The sequence below is a fragment of the Hippichthys cyanospilos genome, chromosome 10, assembly GCF_059441005.1.
Source record: "Hippichthys cyanospilos isolate Australia breed blue-spotted pipefish chromosome 10, RoL_Hcya_1.0, whole genome shotgun sequence".
NCBI lineage: Eukaryota > Metazoa > Chordata > Actinopteri > Syngnathiformes > Syngnathidae > Hippichthys > Hippichthys cyanospilos.
In genome coordinates, this window is record NC_142378.1 from 13,964,950 (window position 1) to 13,982,564 (window position 17,615).

Consider the following 17,615-nt stretch of genomic DNA (forward strand, 5'->3'; position numbering starts at 1 on the left):
TGAAAAAGGAAAATCTGCATGTAATTGACACCGATTCTAATGCATTGGGAGAAAACAAATACTATTTCTTTCATTAAAATATTTATATGGCAGAGTAATCAGTGACCTGTATTTTATTTTATTTTTATTTTATTTTTTTTGGGGGGGGGCAAAATCAGCGGCCTAAAAACAAAACATTGGTCAAAACGCATATTGATGTATGGGCCCTTGAAATTTTCATACTGGTTTGAGGCTGAGAGGAGCTGTCTTGTAACTCATTCTCACAACAGCTCTCAAATGGGTGACTCACTGACTCATCTGAATTCATTTATACATAGAAGATCCTCTACAGAACAGCAGCCACACACTTTATCAGGAGGGATGAAAAGAAAAGGCAAACATGGGAGTAAAATTGTATATCCTGTAATGCCCAGTACTCTAATCAATCTCATGACACATCCACCTATGCAGGCTGGGTTCAGACGGCAGTCGTATCTAATTCCAGTCAGGTTCTTTCCCAAATCCGGAACAACGACATTGTAAATGGGGCGTCGTTCTGCGCATGTGGTGTTTGACGTCATATAATTGCGACAGCTGAAACAGCAATGCGGGACGTGTTTGAAAAATTCACTACAATGCCCGTGGCGTGCCCTACTCTGAAGAGTGGGTGTGTTCAGAGGTGGGGTGCCGCCCATTAATTTAATTATTTTTCAATCTTGCTTGAACTACTTCCATCTGTATTAGTGTCCATAGAATCCATAGTCGGAGCAGTTAGTACGGTGTTGTGCCAATACTTTGTAAAAATGTGTATTGTCTACCCCTGCAACCTGCTTTTACATGTGGCAGTTTTGATTTTGATCGGTCATTAAATTATAAAATGTTTTCATGTTCGCCCTGCAATGTGCCCACTTTGTAATCGTTACTTTTTTCTTTTTTTTTTACTTTGAATGAACTTTTCTATGTATGTATTAAAGTTTGTTTTGTGAGGATGTTTGAGTAAAAAAATAAATGTGTTTTTAATTTCTTTAATTAAAACATGCAATCGATTGCATGTGTGCTGTGCCACTTAGAGTGACGTCACAAATGGTCAATTCCGATCTGTGTGTCCGTCCATGACATTTTTGTTTTTTCTTTTTTTTATGGTTATTGCATAGAGTACTGTATTTTTCAGACTGTAAGACACACCTTTTTCCTCATGATTTGAGCCCTGCGGCTTACAGGCCAGTGCGGCTTATCTGCAAGGTTTTTTTTTGTTGTTGTTCTATCCATCAGGAGACTATCAACTGGTCAAGGAAATGTGTGTATGTGATCAAGGTGTCAATTTATGGATCAAGTATGAAATAGAACTGAAAAGATGTGAATCAATGGCTCTACTCAAAAACTGTTATAAAAAGATATTATTAAAAATATAAAAATATGTCTAAATTGAATAAGATCTTGTATAAAAGTTTGTGATGTGCAAATTTGATATACAATATATACGCTTGTATTTATATATTATTATATATATGAGTTATGTGCAATGTGTTTATAGTTTCACTGAAATAATCTATCAATCAAGGGGAGACAGAAGAAGATGCTATGGAAGTATTGACTTTGAATTTGAACTGCTATTCAGCTCTGCAGTTCTGTTGGTGTTATGTTGAAAATATCCATCCATGCATTCATTGTCTATTAATATGTTGGGACTAAACATGCAGACATGTTCAGTCTGTTGAAGAGATGATGTTGCTGTTGGCAGGCAATTAAAAAAAAAAAAAAATCAAAGTGTAACATATACCATGTTTCTGCGTAAATATCTGATGTTATGACTTGCGGCTTATAGTCTGGTGCGGCTTATAGTTTATAAAATACAGTGTGTTCTTCTTAAGGCATAATCCAACAACCACACACTCTCCCTTTTCCACCTCTTCAACATTGCACAAAAGATATGACACTGATTTTAGTTTAGAGAAATATTACTCACCCCTCATCTATGAATCATACTTAATTGTGCACACCTACAGTTTGCGACCAAAGTATAAACAACTTTATAATCACTGCATCAAGAAAATGCTGTAAATGTTTAATGCAAGTTGTGTTTGTCCCTAAAGAGGATATATTATGTGTAATTGCTCCTCATATATCCAGTAGGACACTCAGGGTGAAAGAACAGAATAGCTACTGGTTGATGACCAAGTCTAAATAAAGAACATGTAAATAGCTAAGCTTGCCGCAAGCCACTTTGAATACGTTTCCCCTGATTCACCCTTCGATCGTTAGTACTTCATTACAAAGCTACTGAGTAGCGGATCTGTGTATGTTACGCATACAGCAGAGGCCTTGGCAATACAAACACCACCCCTACTACCACAGTGATAACCTTACACAACAATCAAGTACATGGCACTTATCAGAAGCTTACACAAATCCCTTTTACACCTTTGCTTACCCCTTGGCTTTCATATAGTGTCGCTGCTACCATGTTTGTGTATGTGACACGTTTGCCACGTCTTGGTTAGGTTGTAATTGAAATTGAGAAATTTTTCTCAACTCACCTACGGGGTTAAACAAAGGATAATTGAAATAACATTCACAGTGTAGCGTTATTGTCACTTAAATGTCAGCTCTTGTAGCAAATTTCACACTTGATGGGTGGGCAGGAACTTCAGTGACTCAAATTGTTGTATACAAGCTATTAAAAAGTCATTTTCCATTATGTACAGTATGTCCTTAAAGTACAATGCATCAAGATGGTATGTTTATTTTGCTTTGAACAAAATATAATTTAAACTGGTCTTCTGAGAGACATGGATAAGTTTTTTTTTAAGAGGCAGAGTGCCAAAGGGATGATGCAAGAGACAAGACCTAATATAAGAATGCAATACAGAGAGTCTGATGTATAATGAGCATTCTTTTAATTCAATTCCATTACATTTTAGTGCAAATGTATGTACAGATCATCTGAGAAGAATTGTGTATATATATATATATATATATATATATATATATATATATATATATATATATATATATATATTTTTGTCCTTAATTTTATTGTCTCAAATTAGGGATGCAAGATTATGGCCAAAACAATAATCAGGATTATTCTGGTCAATATTGAAATCACGATTATAAATCATGTTTTTTTTTGTCATGTTTGGTCAAATGTCTATTGATTGCCCCCTTTTTTTAAAACGAGGGTATATAAATAAGGATTCAAGGCTTGATACTTGCAAATAATAATGACAAAATGAAGCCTACTTAGAACCAAGCACATTATTTACTTTTAACTCAACGCCATTTCACACTGGAAAACTTAATGCCATTTCACATTGGTAAAAAATATGTTAATGTGAGAAATGCAGAAGCTTTTGTCATGCAAACATTGTCCCCTTGTGATAGGATGACAGTACTTGATTTGACATGTTCGGTATGCGGCTTTTTAAATGTTTATATCGCAGACGATCAGATTAATTAATCGTGGCAGCCAATATCATGGTCACAATTAAAATTTGACTAATTGTGCAGCTCTACAATGCAACGGCCATGTTATCCGTGTTGTTCCACATATGTCACACATAATTACGAAATTAACTTTGTTTTTCATGTTTGACCATGGCTTAACAGTTGGCAGTAGCTGGGTAATACAATGTCATGTGTTGCTGATTGCAGAAACTGCCAATGGCCACATTGCACAAACAAAACTAAGCAGATTTGGCTGACCACCATTTTCTTTTTTGTCATCCTCAGATAAAACAATGAAAGCAAATTACACTTTGCTAATTCTTTTACTTTGAAACTTACAATTTATGTACTGTAGTAGCGTTTTGACTTCATTTTGTAACTGATTTTATTTGTCACTTCTGTTTCAGAATAGTAACTCAGATGAATAAAAGCAGCAATTGCACAGATGGATGCGTCATGAGGTTGTGGCATTTCCAAATATCTTTCGGTCATCTCCACAGAAACAGTCGAGATGCTGTTATATGGTTTCTGGCACTGACCCACTTTCTTTAACAGTGGATGGTGATGCACAATCAAGTAACTCTATTCCCCGTCCAAAAACATTCGCAACAAAACATATAAACTAAAAATAAATAAATAATTAAACAACTAATATGGATTTTTTTTTTTTCTGGACTAACTGCATTGTGACTACAAGTTGACATCTTGCAGTGTAGCCACCTGGATATTACACGCAGCACCTATTTTTAGCATCCACAGAAAAATGCACAAACTGACACTCTTATTTTTCTCAGCACATAGACACCAATCCTTGCAGTGGAAGTGCACAGAAGCAAGCATTAAATAGGACTATGTTGCTGTCTGGTGATTATTTATTGCAGTGGTCTTAAATTTATTTTGAAATGTAGAATGTGTTGAATTGATTTATTTGAGAAAAGCATCCATTTGCTAATAATAGAGCTTTGCCACTGTGCTGGTCAGGGGAGCAGGACCCTACGCACACGCATCGACTAAAAAAGCCTGTTTTTATATTTGCTTTGTCACTTGTGTTACTTGGAGCATTTGCAGAAGGATGAACAGCAAAAATACATTTGTTGAGCCTTTTGCTAAGGGTGGCAGGAACCACCATTTGGGGGACTTAGCTGTGTTATGCTAGGTTCAGGCTGAACAGGAAACGTCAATTCGCCCGCCTGTCTTCCAAGCTTTTTGTTCACGAAGGTGACTCTACCAGGTTTGCTTAGAGTTGAGAAGAGGGGCTCTTGCTTCTCTAACAGTGGGAAAAAAAAGTTTTGAACATTGCAAGTCAATATAGGCACCCTTTGTGGAGTATGAGTGAAGCTGCAAAAGCCACCTGTTTTATGCATCTTGGGCAGCCATTTTGTGACTTGCTTTCAACTGAAAATGCTCCCATCACAGTTTTTTCGGGCTCATTTAACAGCCAATCACAGCTCAGCTGTTTTGTGAGAATGCTCAATTTACATTTGTTGGCTGAGACACATTGCAAATATAATCACTATGCTGTGTTTTGACGAGTGGTGGGGCATCGTTCAAATTGCTTTCTCTTTTTTTCTTTTTTTTTTTTTTTAACTTCGCATACCCTTTCATGTGGTGGGGGAGAAAAACGTTTGGCCAGCTTCACCAAAAATTTCTATGGCTGGTGTATTTAAATATATTTGATGTGCAGTATTCGATCTTGGAGAAGATGCAAGAAAGAGTTGAATCTAACCAAACTATATTTATCCCTTCTTCTCCCCCAACGATGACCAAAGCCATGGCATTTATGAGTGTACTGTGTCGTTGCTGACCTTACAGTAGTCAAGATGATTTCAATGGTAGCATGACATGTTCATAATGAAAATTTACCAAATGTGAAATTTTCTGGGTTTGATGTTGCATTATTTGGAATGCTCCAGCAATCCAAAATAGAGCTCATCCACCTACCTGATGAGATGGATTCTAATTACTTTTTTTTGTTTTGTTTTTTTTGCATGCATGGATATGTGCCTGAACTACCATGCACTATGGTACTAAGTTTCAGTGCCTAAGCGGATCCTTTTTGTTCAACATGAGTTAGCGCATTTTAACCTAGCATAGCATGGGCGTCCTGATATCCACCACTCACAGAGGCCTTCAGGCCTACTAAAAAAAAATTCTGCATTTTAAGTTAACATGGCTCAACTGCATGTGCAGAAACCAGCGAGCAAACAATATAAATTCAATATTAAAAAATTATATTGTAATGGTGGTGAAGCTGCACAAAAAGTGAATTATTTTTCTGTCTATATAGTCAAAACGGGACTAGAGTGAATATTTGTATCTTTTGAGGGTGAACATTTTTGTGCTTTTGCACTCGTATCCAGTTTCATTGTGGGAATAAGGTGTAATTAGTGTTTCTAAGCAGACTTTTTGTTTTTAACGCCAAATCCTTCCTGTAACTTAAAATTCAGGCCACCTTTACTAAAGCATACTCTATTGCTTTAGATTGGGTTCATTCTGTGGCTTGTTTTCTTATTTTGGGTCAATTTCATAATTTACTCAAAAATGGGGGAAATGAATGGGATTGCTTAAGAGTAATCTCATGATACGTATATTTAGGTTCTGAAGTATGGTTCAACGTCTACTTTAATTTACCTCCTATTTTCGAAAATCAAATTACTGCTTCTCAAAAGAACCCCGGCAAATTGCATTAGCACATTTGCCTGCATCCTTCTGAGCGGAAGTAATTATGTCATTATACAATGTGTACATTATTCTCACACAAGATTTACGAGGCCACTGAACTGTTTTTTTTTTTTTTTTTTTTAATGCTATTGCACTTTAACATTATTTGTAGTGAGATTTAGCTCGACTCTTAGTAATTACATTCACGCTGTTCTGTGTACTTGCGTTCTTTGCATTTACAAATATCAGAATATGAAATCATATTTGCCTCCTATACAGCGGCTGTATTTCTAGCTTCCTTATACTGCTATAACAACACCTTACCTATTTTGCCTGTAAAACTGTGGGCTACACTAAAAGTGCAGATTTTTTTTTTTTTAAATAGAGAATCACATTTTACTAATTAGTGTCAATGTTTGTATTTAATGCACAGTTTAACCGGTGGTGAACTTGAGTGCAAGACACCAAGAACAGGAGTGTGACGTTGGCATTATGTTACTCTGTATGGCTGGGTGTGTGTTACAGCACTTGATTAGTATGAGGAAGGGTTCCTTCTGTGCAGTCCACAGTGCATGTGCATGCGTTTAGTTGAGAACGTGCCTAAGGAGGGATATATTGATCAGCTGGCGTTAGGTCTTTATCTGCTGAGGACGGTGAAGAATGAGAGTTGAAGTAGCAACAAAGAGATGGAAGGTGACAACTGGGCTTTCATCTGGGGTAAGGATGTTCCTGCGCCATTAAAGTCGAGTTGTCTTAATGATAATGGGGATTAACTAAAAATACACTGAGATTTATGTCACAAAATGCTGACAATGTTCTTTTGTGTTCCACTCATTTTGAGAGAGTCAAATGGAGCCGAGCAAAACATAATGTGCTGAGATGACTTTGTTTAAAGTAGCATTGTATTTGTGAGTTGTGATTATTCTGTGCTGAGTGACAGTCTTTATATATGTGCTTGTGGCGCTATTTTTCTCAGCTAAAAGTAGTATAATGCACTACGCAACAAAAGGGAGAAGATGACATTTTTACCCCACAAACTACATCCTAATGCATCCTGTTTTGTTTGGCTGAATAATTCATTCAATTTTACATTGCCATGTAGTATAGTGCAGTTTACTTAAACAGAGTAGTCTACATGCTCACATGTAGTTGTTTTTATTAAAAACGTGAAAAGATGAAGTGACAGCCCAGATTTTTTTGCATTATTGTTGTAATCTGACGTAGGTTTACACCACACATACTGAGTAGAATTTTGTGAAGTTGTTGTAGCGAGTGTTTCAAAGTAAATAAACTAGCTTTCATGTTCATTCGTAATGTGTTTGAAATCACAATCACAGTATGAAAAAATTAAAAAAAACTTTATGAATGATTTCAACCATATAGTTTAGATTTTTTCTAAGGGGGTCTATATCTGTGGTCCGATAGCTATATCATAAAAACTGAGGGGTTTTTTTTGTTTTGTTTGTTGTTTTGTATACAGTATATTCCTTAATAGACAATTTGTGTTGATCACAGTCTAAAGCTCTTTATTACATTGATTCTTGTTATTTGATTTTCTCAAGGCTGTGTACATCTACTCTGACCATGAACACATGCTAAATGTACTTCTGGGAAAGTGTTTGCCTTCAGGGGAGTGCAGACTATCAATAATGCCCAGTGCTAAAACATAAATCTCATGTTACAAAAATGAATCGCCTATACAGGATATATGATTGTCGCTAGACAGTAGAAAGTCCCCTCTATGCCTCTATATTGTTTTATCTCTTTTTCCTCATCTATTTAGTCACTGCTGCTTATATTTTCTTCTCAGGATTGAAAAAACGTACCAGGAAGGCCTTTGGGATACGGAAGAAAGAGAAAGACAATGACTCAACGTAAGTTGTTCTCTCGTTGCAAATTGTACTTTGTATTTAGTTGTATGGTGTTCACAAATCACATTGGGCCATATAAAATATCAGTGTTGTTTATTTTCTCAAACAAGCGATTTGATCACCATTTTGTATGTACAGTACCTTTTTTTTAAAATTTTACAGGAAAAGGTTTATCTTCATTGTAGGGATGTCCAGATCCCCATCACGTGATCAGAAATCGAGTCCCACCACACAGCTTTTAACTGATCGGGAGAAAAAGATCAGGGTTAGGAAAATTTGATGGTGTTTTTTTCACTTTTAAGGGCTAGAAATGTACACAGATAATGTTAAAAAAAAAAAAAAAATCTATACGTTTCTGTGCACAATGCACAAAATGGCAACGTAATCTTCAAAATCAGTTGACTTTGACTCGGGGGCAAAAAACTAAAGACAACTGATCGGGACATCCCTACTTCATAGGGTCTATGACTTGTGTTATATCATTTGAAATGTGTTTGGGACTGATAAGCTAAGTTTTCTTTTTTCTTATCTTTCTCTTCATTCAGGGGTTCTCCAGACAGAGAAGGGGGTGTAAGTACTTTTACATTTTGGATACAAAATACATCAATTGTTTTACTTGAATGTGGTGCACGCTTAATCTAGTAAAATTCTAGCTTTTTTGTTTTTCGGAACTTTATGAATTTCAATGTTGGTGTGTGTATGTATACATATATATATATATATATATATATATATATATATATATATATATATATATATATATATATATATATATATATATAAATTACGGTACTTGAGCTGTCATTAAAATACATACATTTTGCTTGTCCTTTTTATTTGCTAGGAACCCCAAGAGGTTGAAACGGTACTGAATACAGTGAAGTTCTAATTCTCAAAGTAGAGTAGCTCGTAGAGTAGTGCAAAGTATTGTATGGATCTTTAGCTTTGAATATCTTTTTCTTTAGAAGTTGACAGTAGCAAATAAGGCACATTGTTAGTATTGCTAATGTTGTTGTTCGTCAAAACCTCACTGGTATCAGGTTTAGTTTTGTAACAGCAACACAAAATAACCAATTAGTTTTTATCTAACTACAGTGGCACCTCTACTTAAGAACGTCTCTTGTTATGAAAAATTCATATTACTAAACGCCTCTTCGAAAAAATACTGTGTCTTGCTATGAAGGAAAGTTCAGGATACGAGAGGGAAAAATTGTTGTATAATAATGAGACAAAAGACACCAGTGCTCAAACAAAACTGTAATGTAATGCTTCATCACAACCGAGATGTCTCATTTGTTACAGTCTTTGATGCAGGTTTTTTTTATTTGTTTTGTTTTGTTTTTTTAAATGTCGGCTTGTCCACAAACCAGAGACGTGAATTCTATGCACTGATGTTTACTGTGGTCTTATACTTATCTTTACACGTCATCCGAACTTTCCACCAACAGTTCACACCATAGCACATGCACTAACATACAGAAATTGACATAAGCTACGCCTAACATTGAACATATCCATATAAAACCGCATGCATATCACTTTAGACTGCTGTAAACAAACTGGTGAACACTTTTCCTTGAATCGCTGGTTAACTGTTGCATCCAACTGCATGTTAGCGAGAGGGCTAACCAACATAACTCAGGAAGTACTTCGCATGACGTTAAATTAAACTTAAATGCTCAAACTTATCCAAAAATAAATATTATTGCTGCTGTGGACTTGTAAATGATGCCTAAATCACTGAAATTAAAAAATAAATAAAACCTATAAATTAAATGACCTAGACAAAGTTCTCTCGCGTGCACCACCAACACACGAGCATGATCTCAAGGCAATCAAATGAATTGCATTCATGTTGTCAATTGCTACAATTAATATTATGGGAGGCTTGGAATGAATTTTGCTATTTAGATTTATTAAGCGCCTCGACTTAAGAGAAATTCATATTACAAAATGACTTCTCAAACAAATGATTTTTGTAATTAGAGGTTCCACTGTATTACCAAAGCAATGTAATGTAATTTACTAATTTAGTATCATTGAATGTGTACATGCTTGTACTACATTGTCTGATGTCTTCTTTTCTCAGTCTCAGAGGAAGACCAATGGCGCACCAAATGGATTTTATGGAGAAATTGACTGGGAAAGATATGTGAGAACCCATTAATCAATTTTGCCACATGGGAACCTAATGTATGGCCAGATGAACTTAAAGTACTCAAAGTGCCAACCATACAATTTATACCTCCCAATAAAAACTATTAATGGAGCTTTAAAATTGATTGTGTTTCAGAATTCTCCAGAGGTGGATGAAGAAGGTTATAGCATCAGACCTGAAGATGAGGCTGACCAGGCAAATATCCTCAAATAACACCTCAAATTACTGCTTAACATTTCACATCAAATACAAATACACTGTCAGGATGGACAAATTTAATTTTTAGTATGCAACTTGCTTTTCTGATTTTGTTTGTTTGATTTGTGCTAGTTGAACAACTGCAGTATTTGAAGAGTTGAACACTTCTCCTTGACATTTTCTCTTCCACATTGCCCCAAGTCCCATTTCTTCTCTTCCGATGAGTCGGAAGAAGAGGAAGACCACAGAAAAAAGTTCAAAATTAAGATTAAGCCCCTCCCAGCTGATCAAGTTGTGGCAGTTCCCTCAGTTGAAGAGCTCAAAGCCTCCATAGGCAACATTGCTCTATCCCCTTCAGCTATGGTGAGTAACTTATTTTTTTTGTTGGCGGGGGGGAATTCTCCACTACAGTGTGCTGCATTCATAAGGAACATGAGCAAATTACTCATGGCTTTTCATGCCTTCATACTTTTTAATCCTGCTCTTTTGTGTTGGCATGGGCAGCTGGGGCCTGAACAAAGTGGCCCATGGTTTAAAAAATACCATGTGAATTGGGTCCAACTTGTAATGAATTCATATGAAAGGCAGCAGGAATTAAATTGTAGATAGTGGGTGAAACAATGGACAAGGTTATCGGCTTCCCTCCACAGTTGGTGAGCAAGCTGGTAGGAAGTCCATGTTGTGGGGTGGCATCAGTGTGTGTCCACGATGTGACCAAAGTTGGTCGATTAGACTGAGTTGCCATCTATGTGTAGTTTTCGAACAGGGTTTATGTTTATGTTGGGTTTGTTATATTTTACTCCAGTTGCCATTATTAAGGTTTCCTATTTTGCATGTGGATGATTTAAAGGATGAGTCAAAACTGGAAAACAAAAGCTGTTTTTGTAGCTAATTATAAGAACTGTAGACAGGCATGCACATCAGTGGTGGCAGGTGCTCATGCATGCTGAAAATATGAAATTGCTGCTCCCGTTCCACATTTTACCACAAAAGTGTGACATAATACACTCGTGTTACCATTTACCACAAAACTGTTTTTAGTATCACGTAATTTGTAACTATTAAATGTCATATTAAAAAATAAAGTAATTCTGAATTTTTGCTGTGCTTAAGAAGATTGGTAATAGAATTTATTTGTTTTTGCTTTTCTTGCAAATATCTATACCCGGAATTAAGAAAATAAAGACAATTTCAAATATTGTAGTATTCGATTAGTTGTGACGTTTGCTCAACTGTGGTATGTTTCCCAGTGACCTCAGCTTTCTCCCATTTATCTACCATCTGCTACACAAAGGACTTCTGCCACAACAACACATGACACACTGCCAAAACACAAACAGTGTGAAAATGGTGCTTAGTTAATAATGTCCAAAATTAGCACTACAAATTGTGACTAACAAGTGCCACACAGCAGTGAGGACAGGTAGCTTGGGTAACCACCCTAAATAATTCACTTAGGAAAGTGGGCATAAAGTCACATGAGCTCGGGGTTTCAATAATTTATGTGGGCCTCTGAGTTCAACTGGTATGGCCATAGCTATGTTGAACTGATCAGGTGTGAGGTGTGAGTCGTTCACACATGAGCTATTTAAAGCAACATTTACTGCTCTTATGATCTATGAAGAGCTACTGTATATATTCGACTCAGGTTTCTCTACCTTTTGGTCTTATAAAGCAGCATATATCAATTTAAAAAGAAAGCACATAGCGTTTACATGGGCATGCCCAAGGTATAAGTGCAGTCTAAATACTGCAGTTCCAATTAAACTTGATGTACTTTTTGCATGTGATTGTGTAACAATTCATCTAAAATTTTGGTAACAATTCATCTAAAATTGTAGTTCAATGATAACCGGGATTTGGGAGCTTTGTGTATGGGCATGCCATATGTTGACATTTTTGGCAAAAAAGGGTGTTCCAGATTTCCTTTGAACCCTTGTATCTCAAGAACTACTGGGTCAATCTTTACAAATGAGATATTGTTGGAAAGCAAATTGAAGGATTGCAGATTATCAATCTTTTAACGCTTTTAGCACTTGACCTTTTAATCAATAATTCTACCTTGAAACTGACCTTGTGGATCACATTACCTTGACAAAATTTTGCATAAAAATGATCGCTTACTTAATTGATTTATCTTCAACACATTTAATGTACACTTTTTCAGCTTTAAAACTTGAAGATTCAGGTACAAGTCCAATATTAAGCTGCAAATTAACATTTGGCTAAATAATAGGCTGCAAAGCATAACTACCATGTCCTTAGGAGAAGCCAGGCCAAAGCAATCAATGGAGTACTGATCCAACCAGAGCCAAACAATGGAGCTAATATTGTTGACTGTCGTTCAATACTGCTGCCTCTAATACTTCGGCCTAGAAGGCCTTCTTTTAAGCTGCTACCTTTTTGAGATGGAGGAGTTTGTGTTTCCCTATGATGCCAATGATCCAAGGGGCTATGTTGTCAGGGTTTAAAAAAAGGATGATATTTTATGCAGTTACTCTATGTATATAACTCCTTGATTTGTTTTGACATTATCAGTACTGTGTACTGCATTTCACGCTTAAGTGCTCCATTCATTTCCTAATTTCTCTTCTATATCCCTGCCTACTTTTCCCTTTTATTGAAGTGTCCGGTAAGCCTTGGCTTTGCATGCTCTGTGTTAAAAGGTTTTTGACAAAAAAATTTTGCGACCATGAAATGGTATTTTTGCAAATTAACAATTCAGAAAGTTGGTGGCTTTAGAGTACATTGAATCTTCAATAGACTACCTGTTTTCACAAATAGTTGCTTTGAGTGCAAGAGCATGATTGCCAAGTGATTAAGCCTGTCTTTCAAATAGTATAAACTATTTTTACATTACATTATTTCTCTATACCAATTGAAACAGTAGCTGGGCTACAGTATGCAGTTCTAATGATAACTGTCAGTGTGAGAAGCTAAAAGGTCATAGTGTCATCGCTTCCTGTTTACATTGTGAGCCTGCCAATGATTGGTTATGAGAAATGGAGTTGCGCTGTGTCCAGCTCCACAGCATCCAATGAAATGAATCATTTCCATCATGCACCTCCCCCTGTTACATAAGTATAATCACTCATGGCTCACGGCACAAGTGGAACAGGGACAAGAGGAGAGGTGGAGAGAGGGGGGCGAGTGGTTCATGCGAGCATGGCGTGATGCAGGAAGATAGGCGCGATTTTAATATAAATTGAAGAAATGAAGGCAATCGTGAGCACGATAGAGAAAAAAAAATCATTACATTTAAAATGAGTTTCATTAGAGAATAGGGGTGTGCCAAAAAAGGATTGACACAATGATCGAGCTTTTCATTTACTACGATTCAGGATCAATATAAAATCCATTTTGTGGATAAAAAATGAATAAATATACTGCCTGTTGGCTTCTGCCATTTAACGGAGAAAAAAAAGTCACCAATTAAGGATGCTAAGAAACTGCAAGTCACTTACGCTGTCATTGTGCACCACAGGCCTGCGTCAGAGCTAGCTGCTAACATGGTGCATTCAAATGCAGTCAGACATTTCCAACTTAGATATGAAAACAGCCCATCAATGCATCAAACCTGAATAGCTTCAAATATCTAAACGTGGGCTTTCTATCAATGTATAAAAGCTGAAATATATCAAGAACAAAGGTGGAGTAAAATTACTTATATATATTTTACTTAATCAAAATAAATGGTCCCATCAAATCACTTATGCTCACAATACCTTTATGAAGTAACAAGGCTTCTGTCTTCCATTCTAGTGATTGGTATGTCAATGAATGAAATGAAAGAATAACGTAGCAGCAGTGTTCGTCTATATTCTTTTTTTGTGGATTAAGGCACTTTCTGAACAATTCATAATTGAATAAGTGTTAAAAAAATAAAAAAGTCATGTCATTTTGTCTCGTAAAGTAAACTAGAGTAGATCATGACAATTCTTTGCACGTCTGTTGACTGGAGCAGGAATCATTGTCAATCAAATCATTTAGAATCAAAAATCCATTCTGAATCAAATCATAGACAGGAAAATCAGAATCAAATCTAATCTTAAAAGTCAAAGATTCCCAACCCTATTATATAAAGGAGCGAAAGCTCTGCAAATTGCTGTCACTTTTCCTAACTGGCCAACATCCTTAAACATTTTCCAGGTTACAGTATTGATGGGGCTAAGGCGAACACAAATCTAAATAATCAGTATCGACAAATCTGATTCAGGATTTTTAATTTAGCTGTAACCTTTTTAAAGTGCTCATAGTAAAAAAAAAATGATTACAATTACTAGAGAGTCGAGCCTGAGATCTTATTTCTTTCGCTGTCGTCCTCATCCTCGCCTCAACCTTCCTTCGCAATTTGCTGCAGCTGTCTTCGTCTGATTCATGTGATGTCTGTGTTACTGATTTGTTACTCTCTGACCAGGTATCTCTTCTCTCTTCCTTTTTGCTGGTCACAGAGACGTAGCCCGGTAAGTGTCCTTTGCCTCCATCTCTCCTTGCTCATGCTGTATACACAGTAGGTCACATGACTCCACTTGCCGAAACACAAGAGAATATGCATAAATGGGATCAGTGGCTGAAGCTTTTTTCTCTTCATTTCTGCTTGTCCCTTTAGGGGTCGCCACAGTGTGTCATCCTTTTCAGTGACTGAAGTGATGCATTAAAACATTCATAACATAACATTCATTGATAACGTCCTGTATATTAACAGGAGGCATTTGCTGTATTTCTAGATTCTCAAGGTCACTTATGTGCGTGTTGTTTTCTGTTACGAATGGCTGGGAATTTCCAAGCACCAGCCAATTTCTTTGATGTCTTACTTCAGTCACCACTCATCGTGTCTTGTCATATCATCTGGTGTACTCTCAGGCTCCCTCTCATTCTTTCTCCTCATGTGCCCTGCTAGCCCCCCTTGGTCTGCTCATGGGGAATTCATACATGCATGCACACGCAGACATAACTATTTCAGCGCACAGCTGCAATGTCATTCCTCTGTTGTCTCCCCAACCGAAATTCCACTTTTTTCCAACATTTCATCAAATATGTCCTTGACTGACTCAAACAATTATGTAGTGGCCTTTGCTTCCTTCCATTTTTCTTAAAATTTGCACACATATTTGGGGGGGGGGGGGGGGGGGGGAAGACATTTGCGTACTGAAAGTAGTGTTTTTTTAAGAGATTACATTGTATTTTGCTGTATTTGATGGCTTTAGATGTTAGGGTTAGGTGCTTGTTAAAATGTATTTTGTTGTTTTAGGGGTTGAAAAGGAACACCTCCAGTAAGTATCGTCAAACCTCTCATTCAGCGCACTTTTACAGAGCTGGTAGTAAGCTATACAAGACTTAGATATATCTATTGCGCACTTGTTATGCCTAGGGGAAGAAATTGTCAGACCAAGACGTGTTGTCCCCACTGTGGCCCCCACCCATGCTCTTGCACCACAAGCTCCCAGGTATGTACCTAAAATAATATATATTTGCACTGCCATTAATACAACATGCAGTGTTCTTTGTAGCACAACTGCACAGCATATTGCAAGGAAGCCCAGGGTGATCATTGTCAGTCCCAATGTATGATAAGATGACATGAACTGTGTTTGAATGTTATTCACTATCATGTTATTTTCCTTCCCCTGCAGCAGCCAGCAGACACCAGCCTCTGAAGAAACTACTGATTTGTTTGGACCCCCTTTGGAAACAGCCTTTGGTGAACAGAAAGTAGAAGGTAATTTGATCTTATATATTCTTTACTTTATATTTCATTTGACATTTATATAGTGATGCATTTTTTTTCTGATCTGGGTATGTGTGCGCATGAGTAAACTTTTTCCTTGAATATTTTACCCCAAAATACAATATTATGTACCCCGCAGCCCAATTCTGTTCTCTTTAGCTTTCTGTTTCCGTCCCTATTCACTCTGATAGTCAAATGTCTTTCTCCTCTTTGTCATTATGTCTTTGCTGCGGTCACAATTTAACATGGAACTCAGGGGCCTTGTTATTTGCAGTGTGTAGCTTGTTTATATGCAGAGTCTGTTGTCTGCTGCTCTAATTCAATCTTGTATTTATCCATGCCGACTTCAGTGGGGTGCTTAGCTGTTGCATAACTCCCACTTTTTGTGTATTTATTCCGGAAAGAAATTAAGATTTTTGCGTGGCACAATGCTCTGCTGGTGTCAACTACTAGTGTTGTTCATATAGTTCTGTCTCATCGTGCGGGTGAATGACTTATAGCAGTGTCTGCAATGGATCAAGTAGTTTGCATCTAAACTTGAAACACTGATAGACAACATTGAGCTGTTCTATTATTTATAGCACTGCTTGCACACAAAATGTATCTGTATTTTAGCTGAGAGTGTTAACTCTCATGTTTTGGTGTTCTGTCTTCTCCTTAACCAAGTGGTTCTATCTGAGTCTGATGTGTGGGGGGCTTCTGTGTCAGAGCCTGAGTCCTCTTTGTCAAGACCATTCCCCACAGGAAGTAAGTTTAGAATTTGCCTGCTAATTTTTCCATGCCACTTCATGTCCCTCGTGACTGTACACATTTCCTTCAAGTCATCTCACAAGCCCTCTCATCTACTAAAACAACGATACGCTGTATGGCTGTGAACCTCTTGAGATGTGAATATGTCCATATTGTTGGTCAGAGGATTTTTCTTTCATTTACGGTACTATGGAGCGTTTGTGGAGTCACCTTTCTTCTTTTCAACCTTATGCATTAGCGTGGTGGTTTATGGATGTGCTATGTTGCATGGTTGATGTTTCCTGGACCATCTTTTACTCTTTAGGTTATGTCCACGTACATAGTATAAGAATGTTGATAGCAAAAGACCAGACCTGAAGATGCTTTAAAAAGGTGCTATTCACATTCAAATGGATTCAGGTTGTCAGGTATATACTAAAGCTACATGTCAAGCAGGAGCCCATCACCGAATCAATTAATGCCTGAAGGAAAGCAATTTTTAGAAATTATCAAACAGCAGTGGTGAATAGATTTACCCTTGCATACTTCTATTGAACTTGAAATGATTCAACTCCAGTTGTTACAAATACAAACGTTAACAAAAATTTGAAACTTTGGCCGAAACTGGCCACTTCCTATAAATACTGGCTACTTGTAGTAATACTTCTGTAGTTGACTGTGTTAAGCTATTTGAGAGTTCTTGTATTATTGGTTCAAGTGTAAACTACTGTACTGTCATTTTATAACCTATCCAAATTAATGTACAGTAATTTGCAATGGTAGCCAAATAATTTTATGCGCTGCTGTGAAAGGAAAATGGTATTAAAAATGCAAATCTGAATTT

The 17,615-nt window shown here is 36.8% G+C and overlaps 1 protein-coding gene across 1 annotated transcript in view; it reads left to right on the forward strand.

Annotated features, from left to right (window-relative positions):
* The window catches only part of sgip1a (SH3GL interacting endocytic adaptor 1a), a 44,709-nt gene that overhangs the window by 9,482 nt on the left and 17,612 nt on the right, over positions 1–17,615 (forward strand). The window contains exons 3-13 of the mRNA XM_088425358.1: positions 7,898–7,961; positions 8,504–8,528; positions 8,803–8,823; positions 10,048–10,110; positions 10,252–10,315; positions 10,505–10,677; positions 14,766–14,777; positions 15,566–15,587; positions 15,686–15,761; positions 15,948–16,033; positions 16,709–16,789. Of these exons, the coding sequence (XP_088281484.1) occupies positions 7,898–7,961; positions 8,504–8,528; positions 8,803–8,823; positions 10,048–10,110; positions 10,252–10,315; positions 10,505–10,677; positions 14,766–14,777; positions 15,566–15,587; positions 15,686–15,761; positions 15,948–16,033; positions 16,709–16,789 (687 nt within the window). The remainder of the gene's footprint in view (positions 1–7,897; positions 7,962–8,503; positions 8,529–8,802; positions 8,824–10,047; positions 10,111–10,251; positions 10,316–10,504; positions 10,678–14,765; positions 14,778–15,565; positions 15,588–15,685; positions 15,762–15,947; positions 16,034–16,708; positions 16,790–17,615) is intronic.